The 13,966-nt window shown below is 38.0% G+C and overlaps 2 protein-coding genes across 2 annotated transcripts in view; one reads left to right on the top strand and one right to left on the bottom strand.

The window, feature by feature from the left end:
* htatip2 (HIV-1 Tat interactive protein 2) overlaps nt 1-11,007 on the bottom strand; it is a 43,560-nt gene extending 32,553 nt beyond the window's left edge. Inside the window, exon 1 of the mRNA XM_089130072.1 lies at nt 10,868-11,007. The gene's annotated coding sequence lies outside the window, so the exon portion shown is untranslated. The remainder of the gene's footprint in view (nt 1-10,867) is intronic.
* Nucleotides 9,029-12,094, top strand: dbx1a (developing brain homeobox 1a). Its single transcript, XM_039659561.2, has 4 exons — nt 9,029-9,470; nt 9,562-9,663; nt 10,893-11,095; nt 11,421-12,094. The coding sequence occupies exons 1-4, from the start codon at nt 9,119-9,121 to the stop codon at nt 11,724-11,726; spliced, it is 963 nt and encodes a 320-aa protein (XP_039515495.2). The 5' UTR covers nt 9,029-9,118; the 3' UTR covers nt 11,727-12,094.
* The last annotated feature ends 1,872 nt before the right edge of the window (nt 12,095-13,966 follow it).

Raw genomic sequence — 13,966 nt, 5'->3', positions numbered from 1 at the left:
CATTTCCCTCAAGTTGTTCCGAACCTAAGCAAGATATTTTGAAGAATGTTTGTTACCAAACAGTTGTGGGGCACCATTGACTTTCATAGTATTTTCTCCCCATATTATGGAAGTCAGTGGTGACAATTAACTGTTTGGTTATAAACATTCTTCAAAATATCTTCCTTTCCTTCCTTTTATACAGATATGGAACAACATGAGGGTCAGTAAATTTTCATTTTTGGGTGAACTAACCCAACTTTCTGCATTTGTGATTTATATATAAATGCTCTCATGTGTAGTATTAAACCCAATACACACCTTTTCATGGTTTATATTCTATAACTATGGCACTTTTGAACCTCTGGATATTAAGAAAAATAAATACTCTCACTATTTATATATGAAGAGTTCAGATGCAAAAGCCTCTAAATGCCATTTGAAATTTTCTTCTTTAATGATGATTTTTATCAAACTTATATATTTAAGTTCAGTGATTTCACTTAAATGGCAATGATAATTACCTATTAATTGTTATTTAAGTGAAATTACTGAACTTAAATATACAAGTTTGATTTTTTTGATAAAAAAAATATCTGATAAAAATAAGTCCCTGGGAGATAAAAGCACCCAAATGAAGATTGTGTGCCACTTTTGTAAAATTATAAGTAAAGTTATACGTGCAAAGAAACAGAAAGCTCACACCGCACATGCATGCAGGTCTGCACTGAGAAAATGCTTTCGTTATAAGCACTGCAATCTAAAAGAGCTCAAAGATGCAGGTTTACAAAGTTTACAAAGGCAATGCGTGTAGCATGTGAGCGCAGCAGGTTGTTCTTGTGTAGCACCATTCATCTCAACGCATTCTCACCCCAAGGCGTCACCTTTGACCATGCTTCAATATTTGACGTTTTAGGCGCCCTTTAGCGTCACTTACATGACGCGATCCTACGGCGTCATCTAACTGACGCTAAAGGAAAGCGTCAGTTAGAGGACGTGGTTAGGTTTAGGTGTGGGGTGGGGGTAGGGTACACGCGATCCTAGGGCGTCATCTAACTGACGCTAAAGGGCGCCTTAAGCGTCAGATATTGAAGCATGTCCAAATGCTTCCCAAGGCGTCAGTTAAGTGACGCCTTGGGGGTGAGAATGGGCTGTTCATCTCCACAGAGAGGCTGTTCTCAATCCTCTCAGTAAATGTGTGAGAACACGCAATGGCCTCAGACGTATTAGAGAATAATTACACTTGCGCTCTGATGCACTGCCATTCAGGCGGGCCGGACAATATTTCAGGGATTAGAGATGTCAGTGCCACGGGCATCTTCAGAGAAATCAGAGGCACCAGGCTCACATTCTTATGCAAAAGGAGGGAAGTGTTTGGATACTTTGATACAACCCTAGGACGCAACACACACACACACAGCCTTTAAAATCTGTTCAATGAGACGGAATACACAAAGAACAGGGAGACAGATGCTCTGTTGAAAGAATCTGCTAGAAATATCATGAGAAAATCATCACTTGTGAGAGCTCATAACACCTCTTACACTGTTTAAATGATACCTACAAATGGGATATTTCACCCAAAAATTAATTCTGTAAATGATGACAGTTTTCATATTTGGAAGAACTATCTCTCGGTGTGTTGAGATATTTTTCTAAAACGGGACAATAACGAAATGGCCAATAAAACTAAAATCTGAAACACGGGGGTGACTCTTTTGGTGACTTGGGCCAGTAGGCAACCACCTAACAACATTATGTTGATTTTACATTTTTTTTAATATTATTTAACATAAAACGTTCTTTAAAGGTGCATTATGTAACATGGACAGGTAGTGGTTGAAATGGGTACTGCAGTCTGGGACTCAACGTGAGAACACGTCACAGGAAAGTGCACAATAGAAAATGGAGAGCGACAAATCTTATACTTTATGGCGACAGGTTGTAATGGCAACCTGTGGTGTCGAAAAACTATTGGATAAATTGACAATGGGCGAATCAAACAGAACAAAACAAAAACAGACATTCCCACACGTAACTCGTTTCAAAGTAGAATATCTAGCTGTATCATTGCTTTTGGGAGGAACAAGTATTTGAACTTAGGATTTTTCCAAAATTTCTTTAAATGTGATGCGATCTGGGGAAAACCATCGGAAGTCGCGCTGGTACGTTTTCAGTAAAGTCTCAATATAGATTGAATGTCAGTTGTCAAAATTTGTTTTGTTTTTTTATTAAACTATTATTCCATAACATCTTGTTTATCATCTCTGAATATATCTTGCGAAAATTCACTAGTTTAGTGCAGAAAAATAGCGATTTTTAATGTTCAGCTGAAAAGACAAAAACACAAATCTCCCGTTTAGCTCTCCTTCTCTTAACACTACAAAGACAGTTCACCTATCAAAATAAACCACATAACAGAATAAAGTCCAGTCCTGGGTGAACTACAACAGCCCGCAAGTTATTTATTTATTTATTTTATCCAGTGTTATCGTATGGTGTGATGCGGAGCACAAGAGAACAGAGTTTGAAGCTGCTCGTCTAAAAGACCTTGCTCAATCGTTCAATTTCAAAACGGTTTTCACAGGATGAATTTTGAGTTTGTAAGCTTTCGAATGATACCTAATAAGAAGATTACTAAAATATGTGATATAAAAAAAAGGCAATAAAAAAGGGAGCGCCAGTCGTCCCGCTAGCAGGACGTGACCGTTAATTAAGCCTGTTTTTCTGAAAATCACAGCGATCAGCCGACTTCAGATAACCATAACTACTGTTACAGACAAACTATAAAAATAGAATAAAAACATATTTGGAAAGGGCTTGAAGCCAGCTTTAATATGATCGCAAAACCTGTAATATGTCAAATTTCACCATGTGGTGGGTTTTCCCAGATCGCATCACAAATATTATGGTATTTGTATGCTTTAGTACACCAAAAAAAATTACATAGAGCACCTTTAAATATCATGACTAATTTGCTAGAAATCATATCGTTTAACATAAAGAAACTTTGTTTGCATGCATGGCTTTGGTAATGTTTCTAACAGGCCGTCCAACAGTGCTCTGGCTGGTCCAATGAGAACATTGGATACACCTCATAAAGTTAACTAAGTTTGCCTCCCAGACTGAACTGTGACACAACAATCAGCTGGCCTGTCTCAGATCAGGGTCGCTCCCTCTCTTTTGCTTCCAAACTTCTGTGCATTTCAAGCTCCATGAAATCTCCTTTCCTGTGTTTTTAGAGATGCCAATGGGAAAGTATTTGGGGTGATTTGAGGTCCAGGAGAAGAACAAGCGTTGAGGTGTGTGTGGGTCAATTGATTCAAAGTGGATAAAAAAGCCCAGAAATAAACCAACTAAACCTAAAAAAAAAAAAAAAAAAAAAAAAAAAGCAGAAGAGCAAGAAAATGCAAAACAAAAACAAATAAGCAACTTATGGAGTGGGTCACAATAGCAACCAAATACTTCAAGATTCATGAACTGTCTCTAGAGCCAGATGTGTTTAGCGCTGAACAAAATCCATGGTCCAAAACGTCCAAGTGACATATGCATGTCAAAAATGTGCGACTTTGCCCCGGTTAAACAAGAGTTCTTCATGCAATGATATGTGTGTAGGCCAGTTTTTCTTTCTGACTAGAGGACAGTCAAAATTAAGGTCTACAAAGAACTTGTATTTATTTTGTTTCACTTTAAACATATTATGCCTATCACCATATGATCAGTGATGGTCTTTTAACCCTTTAATCATTTAGGCCAATGACTAAAGCGATGCGTAACCAGATCAGTCAATATAAACTTATGTCAGTGCACATGACCAGTTTCATGAACATGAATGACGGTTGAGCTTTAAAGCAGGCAAAGCTTTGGTCACACTTGGGTCCTGCCATCAGGGGGCTGCCCACTGCTGTGCCCGAGTGCAAAGTCAGTCAGAGCTCATTAGTACCGTTTGCCTGACTAAAGTACCTGCCCAGGAATCTGATTCAGTGCGATGACCGCAGGGTTCATTACGGCTCACAGCTTTTAACCTGAAATTGCCGGTATCCTGGTTCAAGAGTTCATATCCTCTTCCATTCAAAAAAAGAAAAGAAAGAAAAATATATAGATAATTTGAAAATGGACTGACACTATTCTCTTGTGGTGCATGTAAATTAAAGGAGTAGTTCACTTTTTAAAAAAAAAAAAAAAAAAACTTTTGCTGATAATTTACTCACCCCTGTCATCCAAGATGTCCACGTCTTTCTTACTGTACTTCAGTCGAAAAGAAATTAAGGATTTCCAGGATTTTCTCCATATAGTGGACTTCATTGTGGACCAGACGGTTCAAGGTCCAAATGAGAGTTTCAGTGCAGCTTGAAACAGCTTTAAACGACACCAGACGATGAATAAGGGTCTTATCTGATGAACGAGTTTGAACAGGAGAGTCACGAACGCGCATCACAGAACAGAGCAAGGCGAGCATTTGTGCTTATAAAACTTAAACTTTTTTATTTATTTTTTAAATGACCGATCGTTTCGCTAGATAAGACCCTTATTCATCATCTGGTGTCGTTTAAAGCCCTTTGAACAGTTTGCAGTTTGCACTGAAACTCTCATTTGGACCTTGAACTGTTTGGTTCCCATTGAAGTCCACTATATGGAGAAAATCCTGGAATGTTTTCATCAAAAACCTTCATTTCTTTTCGATTGAAGAAAGAAAGACATGGACATCTTGGATGACATGGGGGTGAGTAAATTATCAGCATTTTTTTTAAAAAAGTGAACTACTTTAAAGTTGATGGCAGATACGAAAAGAATATCTGATGGACAGACAGAGAGACATACAGGTGGATATGGATAGATAGATTGCTAGACATTCATAAAATGCTAAATTATACACCATCAAGCAGGTATATATTATACACAATCCTTATAAGAGAGAACAGACAAGCACACAACCACAAAAACACTGAAAAGGCAACGTTTTCCTGCTGTTATGCTAATGCGTCAGAGCTTCAGTGAGAATTATATGTGAATTAAATGAGGTTTTCTGGGGGGGTTTCCCTCTAGAAGGTAAAGCAGGGGAGATTAAGGCACTGTGGCCGTCAGCGCTCTGAGGCTTTGACAAAATGCAGACTGACATAAGTACCACACTCGCTCAAAATCCGATTACGCGCACAGAAACGTGTCAGTGCAGAATCAGGCAACAGGCACCAGAGACCCTCTGTCCTGCACTTAAATGACTTTCTATTTCTCCTGGGCCTCATCCATACTGACACATCCACAAATATTACCACCTACATGGACACACTTCACAAGATCAAATCACAAACTGCTTGAGATGTTCAAAAAGAACATGGCAAACGCATTCATTAGTCCTCCAGTTACTCTGCTGCACTGTAAAAAAAATAGTGTTGGTTTAACTTAAAAAATTAAGTAACTTGTTTGCCTTAAAATTTTAAGTTGATTGAACTGGAAAAAGTGAGTTAATACAATGAAGAGATTGATTTAATCATCAGAAACTCAAAATAATAAGTTATCTGAACTAAATAAATTATTTAAGTGGATTTGACAAAAGAAAAAATGTTGCGATAACAAATCTTGAAAATATATATTTTTTTACAGTGACTAGATATGAGAATGAAATATGAATTTCTTCATCAGCTGAAACCACACTGCTCATATGCATTACTTGTGAAAAGATGATTCAAATATGTTTGCGAGTTGCTCAAATATATGTTGCTACATGCACTGTAAAAAAATTGCTTTCATGATTTGTAATCACAACATTTTTTTTGTCAAATCAACTTAAATCATTTATGTAGTTCAGATAACATAATATTTTGAGTTTCTGATGCTTAAATCAATCTCCTTTATTGTATTAACTCAATTTTTCCAGTTCAATGAACTTAAAATTTTAAGGCTACCAGGTTATTTCCTTTTTTAAGTTAAACCAACAATATTTTTTTTTTTTACAGTGTGATGTAAAAAGTAAATCAAAGTCAAACTCTATCAGGGACATTTTGTCATCAACGAGCAATTAAATTTGCATTCGGTCATGGACAAAAGTTATGACACAAAAGATCTGCCTCGGAGAAGGCCTAAACTGTCAGTGAAATTTAAAAACTGGCCTGTAGAACAGTGAATAGCTTGGCTTGTTCCTGTTTTGGAGTCTGGAGAACAATAACTGCATGTTAAGAGGATTATAACAGCACCTGTTATGCACCCAGCCAAATAGAATGGAACATCTGAATTTAATAGTCTTAGAAAAATTGTCTCTGCCGTCCCAGTCCTTTCTTCATCTAAACCTGCAGACACGTCGAACGATGACAACCAATGGAGGGTTCAAGACTGAAGGGCGAAGAAAAAACGCTAATCCCCGCTGTGACCAAACGCGGTTTGGCTGCCTGACATATCAAAGAACAGGTGGACCGAGACCAGGCCTTCTAAAGGCTTTGTTCAATGGATGTGTGCTTTTTGTAGGGTTATGTTAAATGCCGAGTTAATATCGATTTAATGCTTGTCAGCACTTCTATATATTTTTCTAGTAATGCAAATCATCTGAACATTTAGAACAAAAAATCATGCTTTGGCAGAAATGGCCTATATATCATCTGATTATCTGCGATAGTATATAACGCATGTGTCCTAAAATTGAATTTTAAACTGAAATTCTGCATCTCCGGCTGGATTTAATAGACTTCCTGTTTGTCTAAGCCTATGTTTTAACTTCACTAATAAAAAGTGAGTAAACAGTTGACCACCTGCCAGACCCAACAACCCAGTAAACTACCCCAAAAGAAGCCTTCATGCATGTGTAATACATTTACTCAGCCCTTCTCTTAACTAGGCAATACTGATGCCAGATAATGCACGAGTTAATCTATTTAGTATATTGTTGTGAAATAAGGGGACTGTGTAAAGAACCTATACGGCACCGTAACCGCTCATCTTTCAAGTGTGCACTTAAGTCGAGGTGTTCCGGAGGGGGATAATATCTTGGAAATGTGCATTTAATGGGTTTAATCAAATCCCACCAGCTGTTTTTAGCCTTTGCGAAAAGAAAAAAAAATGTGCCAAGCTTCCACAGCTATTAGAAATTAGCTTCGGTCATCGAGACTAAGCCATGTTTCCAGCTAACCATCTGCTAGTCCGCAACAATAGAAGGATTTTCCAAGCAAAGAAATATGGAGTTATAAAAAAATGAAATATAACGGAAAAAAAATATGCTTTGTTTTGTTAATTTGCCTTATCACTTTTACAGAATGTGTTTAAATAAATTACTGGTTAGCCAACTTGGACAAAAACTCTTTTCTGATGTGTGTGTGTGTATATATATATATATATATATATATATATATATATATATATATATATATATATATATATACACTAAAGGAACAATTGTTTTGTTAAGAGAGTAAATAATGTCTGTATTCACTTTGTAAAATGCTTAAAGTGCTGTTGTAGGGATAAGGTTGGTCTAAAGTAATTATAATTAGCTTAATTTAACTACAATAGAAGTATATGGGAAGACCCTAATTAGATCCCTATGTAAACATGTGTGTGTGTGTGTGTGTCATTGGGAGCAAATAAATAAATAAATTAATATCCAGAAGTTTTAAGATTAATTTCCTACAGATTAAAGGAAATATGCAAGGCATGCTACTGTAAATATTACTGCAAGATATTGAGAAGCTTTATTTTTTATGTCCATTTAGCCCATTTGATATATAGGCCTAATACATGGTGAGAAGTGTTCAAATGTTTAACAAAATGATGAAAGGATGATAAAGATGAAAAGCAGAGGGTTGTAAATAAATAAATAAATAAATAGGCCTTCATTGAAAATAAGATATGCGATGCATAGGGGCCCACCTCACATGCTTGAGTGCTTCCAAAAGAGTTTAAGGAGTGCAACCTCAACAATAAAAAAAAAGTTACAAATTCACGAAACTTCCTAGTTATATCCTATAGGAAAGGGCAAATAAATAGCCAATTAATTTGCCTTAATTACCCAAGGAACAAATCTAACATGTGATCAACTCTGGAGGGACCTTGCGTGTGTCCAGTCTCTCATATCAGTTAAATACGACTTTAAATGCACCTCTTACGCATGCGTTTCAAATCACATATGCACTTTTATTCAAGCGGTTAAACTGGCAGAATAAGCCTCGTCGTCTATAGAAACAGAGATCGGTGTGTTTTTTTTGTGTCAGAGATCTTTGTGAGGGTAAAAGAAAGCGAGGCGCGAGCAGCTGAGGGTGACAGTTCACGGTTCAAACGGAGCAACACACACGTCTCGCGAGCGTGTGTAAAGTGAGGCCCGCGGGGAAAGTGAATGAAGACTTGCCCCGGTTTCAAACACGGGGGGATATATCTTACACATCTGTCATGGCGATTCAAGCACAAATCCATTTAAAGCTGTACTCCGTGACAGAGCCCAGATTGGATTTCAGTAAAAGTATACAGCATAAATGATTATTAAATGGGGATTTTATCGCGAGGCTCCTGACAGGCAAATGGATGGTTTAAAACGGGATAAGAACTGTCCAAAGAGCATTATAGATTAGCCTGTATTATTTATATATTTTAAAGTACATTTCAGACTCTCACTGTCTGTTTTTAGAATTATGGCTTTGAATCCGACAACAATGCTAATTTATAAATAAATTAATAATTTGAATCACCTTGTTTGCCGTAAATATTTTTGTACAATAAGATATATTTGTTAAAAATAAAATATATAATTATTATTCTGTCCTAGGCCTACTTGCTTATGCTATGTAAATACCCTAAATAAATAAATAAATGGTTGGTCGATATGCAAAATGTATGACCACATCTTCTTTGTTAAGCGGCATGCCCTGGCCATTCAAATCTTATGAAGTCTAATCCAATCATAAATTGCTCTATCGGACCAATCAGGCACCTCCGAGGCTTCATTCAATGGGACTCAAGCGGAGGACTTTATTGAGTCTCATTGTTGTGGCTGTCAGTCCTCAAAGGACCCTTGCAGGGGCCTACATATAAAGTCCCCCTTCCCAAACGGAGACCTCCAGAAGCAAATCGCCTTTCGTTCAGTCCAGAGCTTGGCAGAAGAGACTTATCTAATACTAACAGGAGTAACCGTACCGTCTTATTTTCGCTAATAGCCGGGACAATGATGATCCCCAGTGTTATTGCACCTTCTGCAATATATTCAGCATTTATGCGTCCAGCAGCAGCACCGTTGCATTCACCTTTCCCAGCTCACTCGAGCTTTCTAGTGGAGGACCTGCTGCGCATCCACAGACCCAGCGCGTACCCGCATCAAGACGCGCGCTCACCATGCGCCTCTCCTCCTCCTTCTACACCTCTCTCCATCCCGGATACCTCCAGGCTTTTGGACAGGGTCAGCCCCAGTATCACGGAGAAACGCGGATCTTGCTCCCCAAAAACGCCAGTTTCTAGCAAGGATCCAACCTACCTCAAGTTTGGGGTGAGTGCCATCCTGGCACCGTCACCAAAGAAAGGTGAGTGTTTAAATAGACTCATCATCACCACTGATGAAGACAAATAAAAGTAAAAAAACAGCACTAACTTCTGTTTGATTCTCTATTTTAGCCACGTCTCCGCTCTCCATTCACGGCATGCATCCCAAAGGATTCCCTGTGCCTTATTTTGATGGTTCATTCTGCCCTTTCGTCCGTTCCTCATACTTCCCCGGTGAGTATTCAGATTTAAATGCTTGTACAGTGTTTTGCATTCAGTCAACACTGTACTAGAGAGATGCAAAAGAGTTAGACTTGGGTTAATCGACTGCAACGTGAGGTTCTTCTCGTCCTCAAGTTTTCCGCTATTGGCTCAGGTCTTTCCCACAGTGGGGGAACATTTCGGCCTGCTGACTGCCAACAATGCCCTCAGCACCATGACCAATCTGGTCATCTCCCTCCGGGGCAAACCACCCACAAACCCGCAAAAGATAGACTTTTAACCAGCGACAGAGGGGCGTTCACCAGTCATGGACTAATTTGCCTATTAGGAGACATTGAGCGGTTTCAATATTCTCACAAGACCACATAGAGTGTGATTGGTGTTTGTGGAAAGAGTTGCAAAAGAACAATATCAAGAGCTGTGCGTGTAGAATGGAGAGCGAGAAATCAGGAAAAAATCGTCTGAAAAACCCGTTGAAGACGCCAAGCATCCGCCTCAGCTCATTGCGCGCGAGTCACACGTCGGCTTGGAAGTGCTCTCTAAATACGGGCTCCTTAAAATACGAGCTTTAAATGCTCTTTTGAGGCAGTAAATATTTAAAGTCTATTCTTTTATAGACGCCACATGATAATAGAGCACGACTCTTTTCACTGCGCGCGCTGAATGCCTTAACAAAACAACTTGAGCGCTCTCAATCGCTTTTCGTGTTCATTTAACGAAACTTATTTGAGGGCAAAAAACCTGGTCCCCGGTCATCAGTATTCCGCCATGCAGTTGCGTTCAGTTTGAAAGTGTAAATCTGCTTTTGTGGCAATAATATATGGCCTTAGCCGTCTGTCCGGAGTCTTTTCTCTGCCAGTTCATTACTACACAATTACCGTTCACGGTATATTAACTCCTCTGTCCTTCACCGGGGGGCTCGTAGAAAAGGATACTCTGCCTTTTTACCATACCAATGCAGCGTGGATCCGGCCCATGTGCTAATTAGTCACCTCGTGCCATTTCACTCAAAACAGGGAGAGCCATTTCAAGAGAATAAATTCCAAATAAAGATGACGATAAAGAAAAGATTTCTCATTCAGCACTTCAGATTGTCCCTGGGAAAAGCAACACCCAATTGCCCTTAGTAACGCAAAGTTAACTTTTAGCCTCATGGGCGAAAACAAAATAAGTCTATTTGAAATCTGGTGAATGTGTCCATGAATGCGTTATTTACCTTATGCACTTGTCTCTTGTTACAGCTCCTTCGTCGGTTGTCCCCATCCCTGGGACTTTTTCCTGGCCTCTTGCTGCGAGAGGGAAGCCCAGGAGAGGGATGCTCCGCCGGGCTGTGTTTTCTGATGTGCAGCGCAAAGCTCTGGAGAAAATGTTCCAAAAGCAGAAATATATCAGCAAGCCAGACAGAAAAAAACTCGCGTCGAAACTCGGACTTAAAGATTCACAGGTGAATATAAAGGCGGGAAATATCGAATAATTTAAATAAAACAATAGAATTTTATTTGCATAATTTGCATAAAGATGTCAAATTGATTAATTGCATCTATACAAGGTTGTTTACATAATAGGCTATGTGTGTACTAGCCTACTATTATATTTATATTATATTTCACGCTCGCCTACGCATTATACTAAAACTTTTTTATGAGTTGCGATTAATCGATCTGACAGCACTAAAAAAATATATATTTATACACATTTCATACATTTATTATTTCAACTTCTCTGTTGACTTCAATTATTAACGATACAATTCTCATCTCTTCAAACAGGTCAAAATTTGGTTCCAGAACCGCAGAATGAAATGGAGAAACTCCAAGGAGAGGGAGCTGCTGTCTTCAGGAGGTTGCCGAGAACAAACTCTGCCGACCAAAACTAACCCTCACCCAGATCTCAGCGACGTGGGTAAAAAGTCGTCTGAGGATGAAGAAGATGAAGAGGACGCGTGCGGAAACATCCCTCGCGCATCACATTTCTGCCTTTCACCGAGACGTGAACTTTCAAACAGCACTGATTCCAGCATTTCATTCAAACACTCGGACTTTTCTGAATCAGATGATGAAATAACAGTGTCATAAGCAGATTTATCGGCTGTATAATGTCTGTATTCAAGCACAAGTTTACGCAATAACCATGTTGTGGTTTTATTTGCGTATAAAATCACTTTTGTTTGTAGCAAATATTTTCCACATCACTATATATTTACTTATTTGGAAATTCTTCGCAAAATGATTTTGCTGTGTCGCACAGCTTTTTTGGGGGGAACTGTACAGTGTTTTGTACAAATATTTTTGTATGGATATTTTATACCAAGAATTTTGAGTTTTAGATTCTTTATTAAAGTTGTAGACGTATGTATAATTTATACGAATTTATCTCTTTGTGCCACATTGTATGCATATGTATATGTTCAAAATGTTTTGTATGGTTTGCAAATAAATTGTAAATTTAATCCCTCTTTTTTGTGGTGGTTGATTACAAAATAATAATGAATAATTTACTAAAGGAAAAAAAATGAACATTGAATAATGCGAGATAATGCGACATCAGGCCACACTTTAATATTTAATATTTGTTTTAAATGCGATCTTTGAACATCTTTTTTTTGTCTTGTAATCAACAAAATTGCTCATATGTAATTTCATTTTATCCTTTTTTCATAAAGTCTTCGTATTGAATATCCTGGCCCGGATAAGCAGCCTCAAGACCACAAGCAATCAAAATTAATAAAGGGACTTTAATACAAATACTAGCCACAGACGATATTTCTATGGATTAAATTCTTTTTGATCATTTTTTTAATGACTCGTTTAAAAAATCAATTTATGAATGATTAAATAAACCTAAATTATCATGTCACCATCAAACAGATAACACATTAACCATAAATGTTCTCTATTAGATCACTGTATTAAATAGAACCGAATAGAATAGAACCGAAACGAAATAAAATCAATGAACTAGGCTTAAATTAAATTAAATTGGCTAAATTCGGTCAAAGATGCGCGAGGACTAGGCTAGCTACTGCACAGAGAACCGAATCAGTTCCTACCAAACGAACCGATTCACTAAAACGATTCGAACTTTGCAGACTTTATTGCTTCAAAACTGCTATAATAGCTACAATTGTGACAAACACGCAACTAGCCTAAGTATTTTATCTCTACCGCTACTTGTTGCGCAATATAGCTCTCTCATCTTTTAACCTGTTTAGTTAACGACAAGGCCTATACAACAAGAAAACATTAATTTAGCTAAAATGTGGCAGCACATTACTGGGGTAAAGATGCCAGCTGAAACAAACCAACAAAAAGATGAGGATGAGAAAAAGAAAATACATTTTAAAACAAAGTGGACAATTGGCGGCAATGGTAAGGTTCATGTGCGGCTGATTTATAACGTTCATGCGATCAGAAAGACGATGAGGCCCTTTTCTGACTACGTTTGGATGTGCAACTGTTGGTGAGATGGGATGAGATGAGATGTAACGCGTGTGCAACTGTGCATGTTGGGAGTTTGGAACCGGTGAAAAAATGTCCGGTACCCGGTAACTCTACCAGTAATAATATTAATTTAGTTCATAGTTAACGGTTTCTGAACGCTGTAACTAAAAGCTGTTAAGACCGGTCTACGTGACTGTGGCGGATGTTGGTGAGCCTGGGTCAGGTCAGTTTGAGTTTTTATTTAATGGAATTTGTTTACAGTAAAGAATACACAACAACATTATTTTGGTTTAATAAACTTTATTTAAACTTTCGTTTGGAGTGAAGTGCGCACACTCTTTAACGTTTAGTTTAAGTTTATTCTTACCGTTCTTTTTGTTTGTTTGATACGTCTTTCCCGTGAGCTCGTGCACCATCAAAAGGGGTTCAAATGGAAACATTGGACGTATATATATGGTTCCGGTGATCGGGCCTCAACCATTCCGGTTTCTTCTCCGGGGGAACTCCAAGGACTATTTTGCTTGCTTTTCTTTTGTTTCTTTGTTTGTTTATAAGAAGTATATTTATTAAGTGAAGTCATTTGACAGTATTATTTGAAGTGTTTGTTTATGTGTATTGGGTGTTTTCATATTCGTTTATTGTGTGTAATGGCCATTATACGTCTGTGTATCCCCCTTTATGTGTTAATTGGTGATGGCCACCAAGGTATAAATTTGTTAATTGTTTCTGTATGTGAGTTAGATATGGGTTCCAGCCCATATAGGAGTGGAAGGTAACGAAATGGCTGATGAGCATGCAAAGAGAGTAACAGATAAAAGCAATATAGATGTAAAGTACAGTAAAGCAGAGATAACAAGCATAATTAAGGCTAAAAC

The sequence above is a fragment of the Pimephales promelas genome, chromosome 1, assembly GCF_988280905.1.
Source record: "Pimephales promelas chromosome 1, fPimPro1.hap1.1, whole genome shotgun sequence".
Classification (NCBI taxonomy): domain Eukaryota; kingdom Metazoa; phylum Chordata; class Actinopteri; order Cypriniformes; family Leuciscidae; genus Pimephales; species Pimephales promelas.
This window is presented reverse-complemented; position numbering and strand designations above follow the sequence as displayed.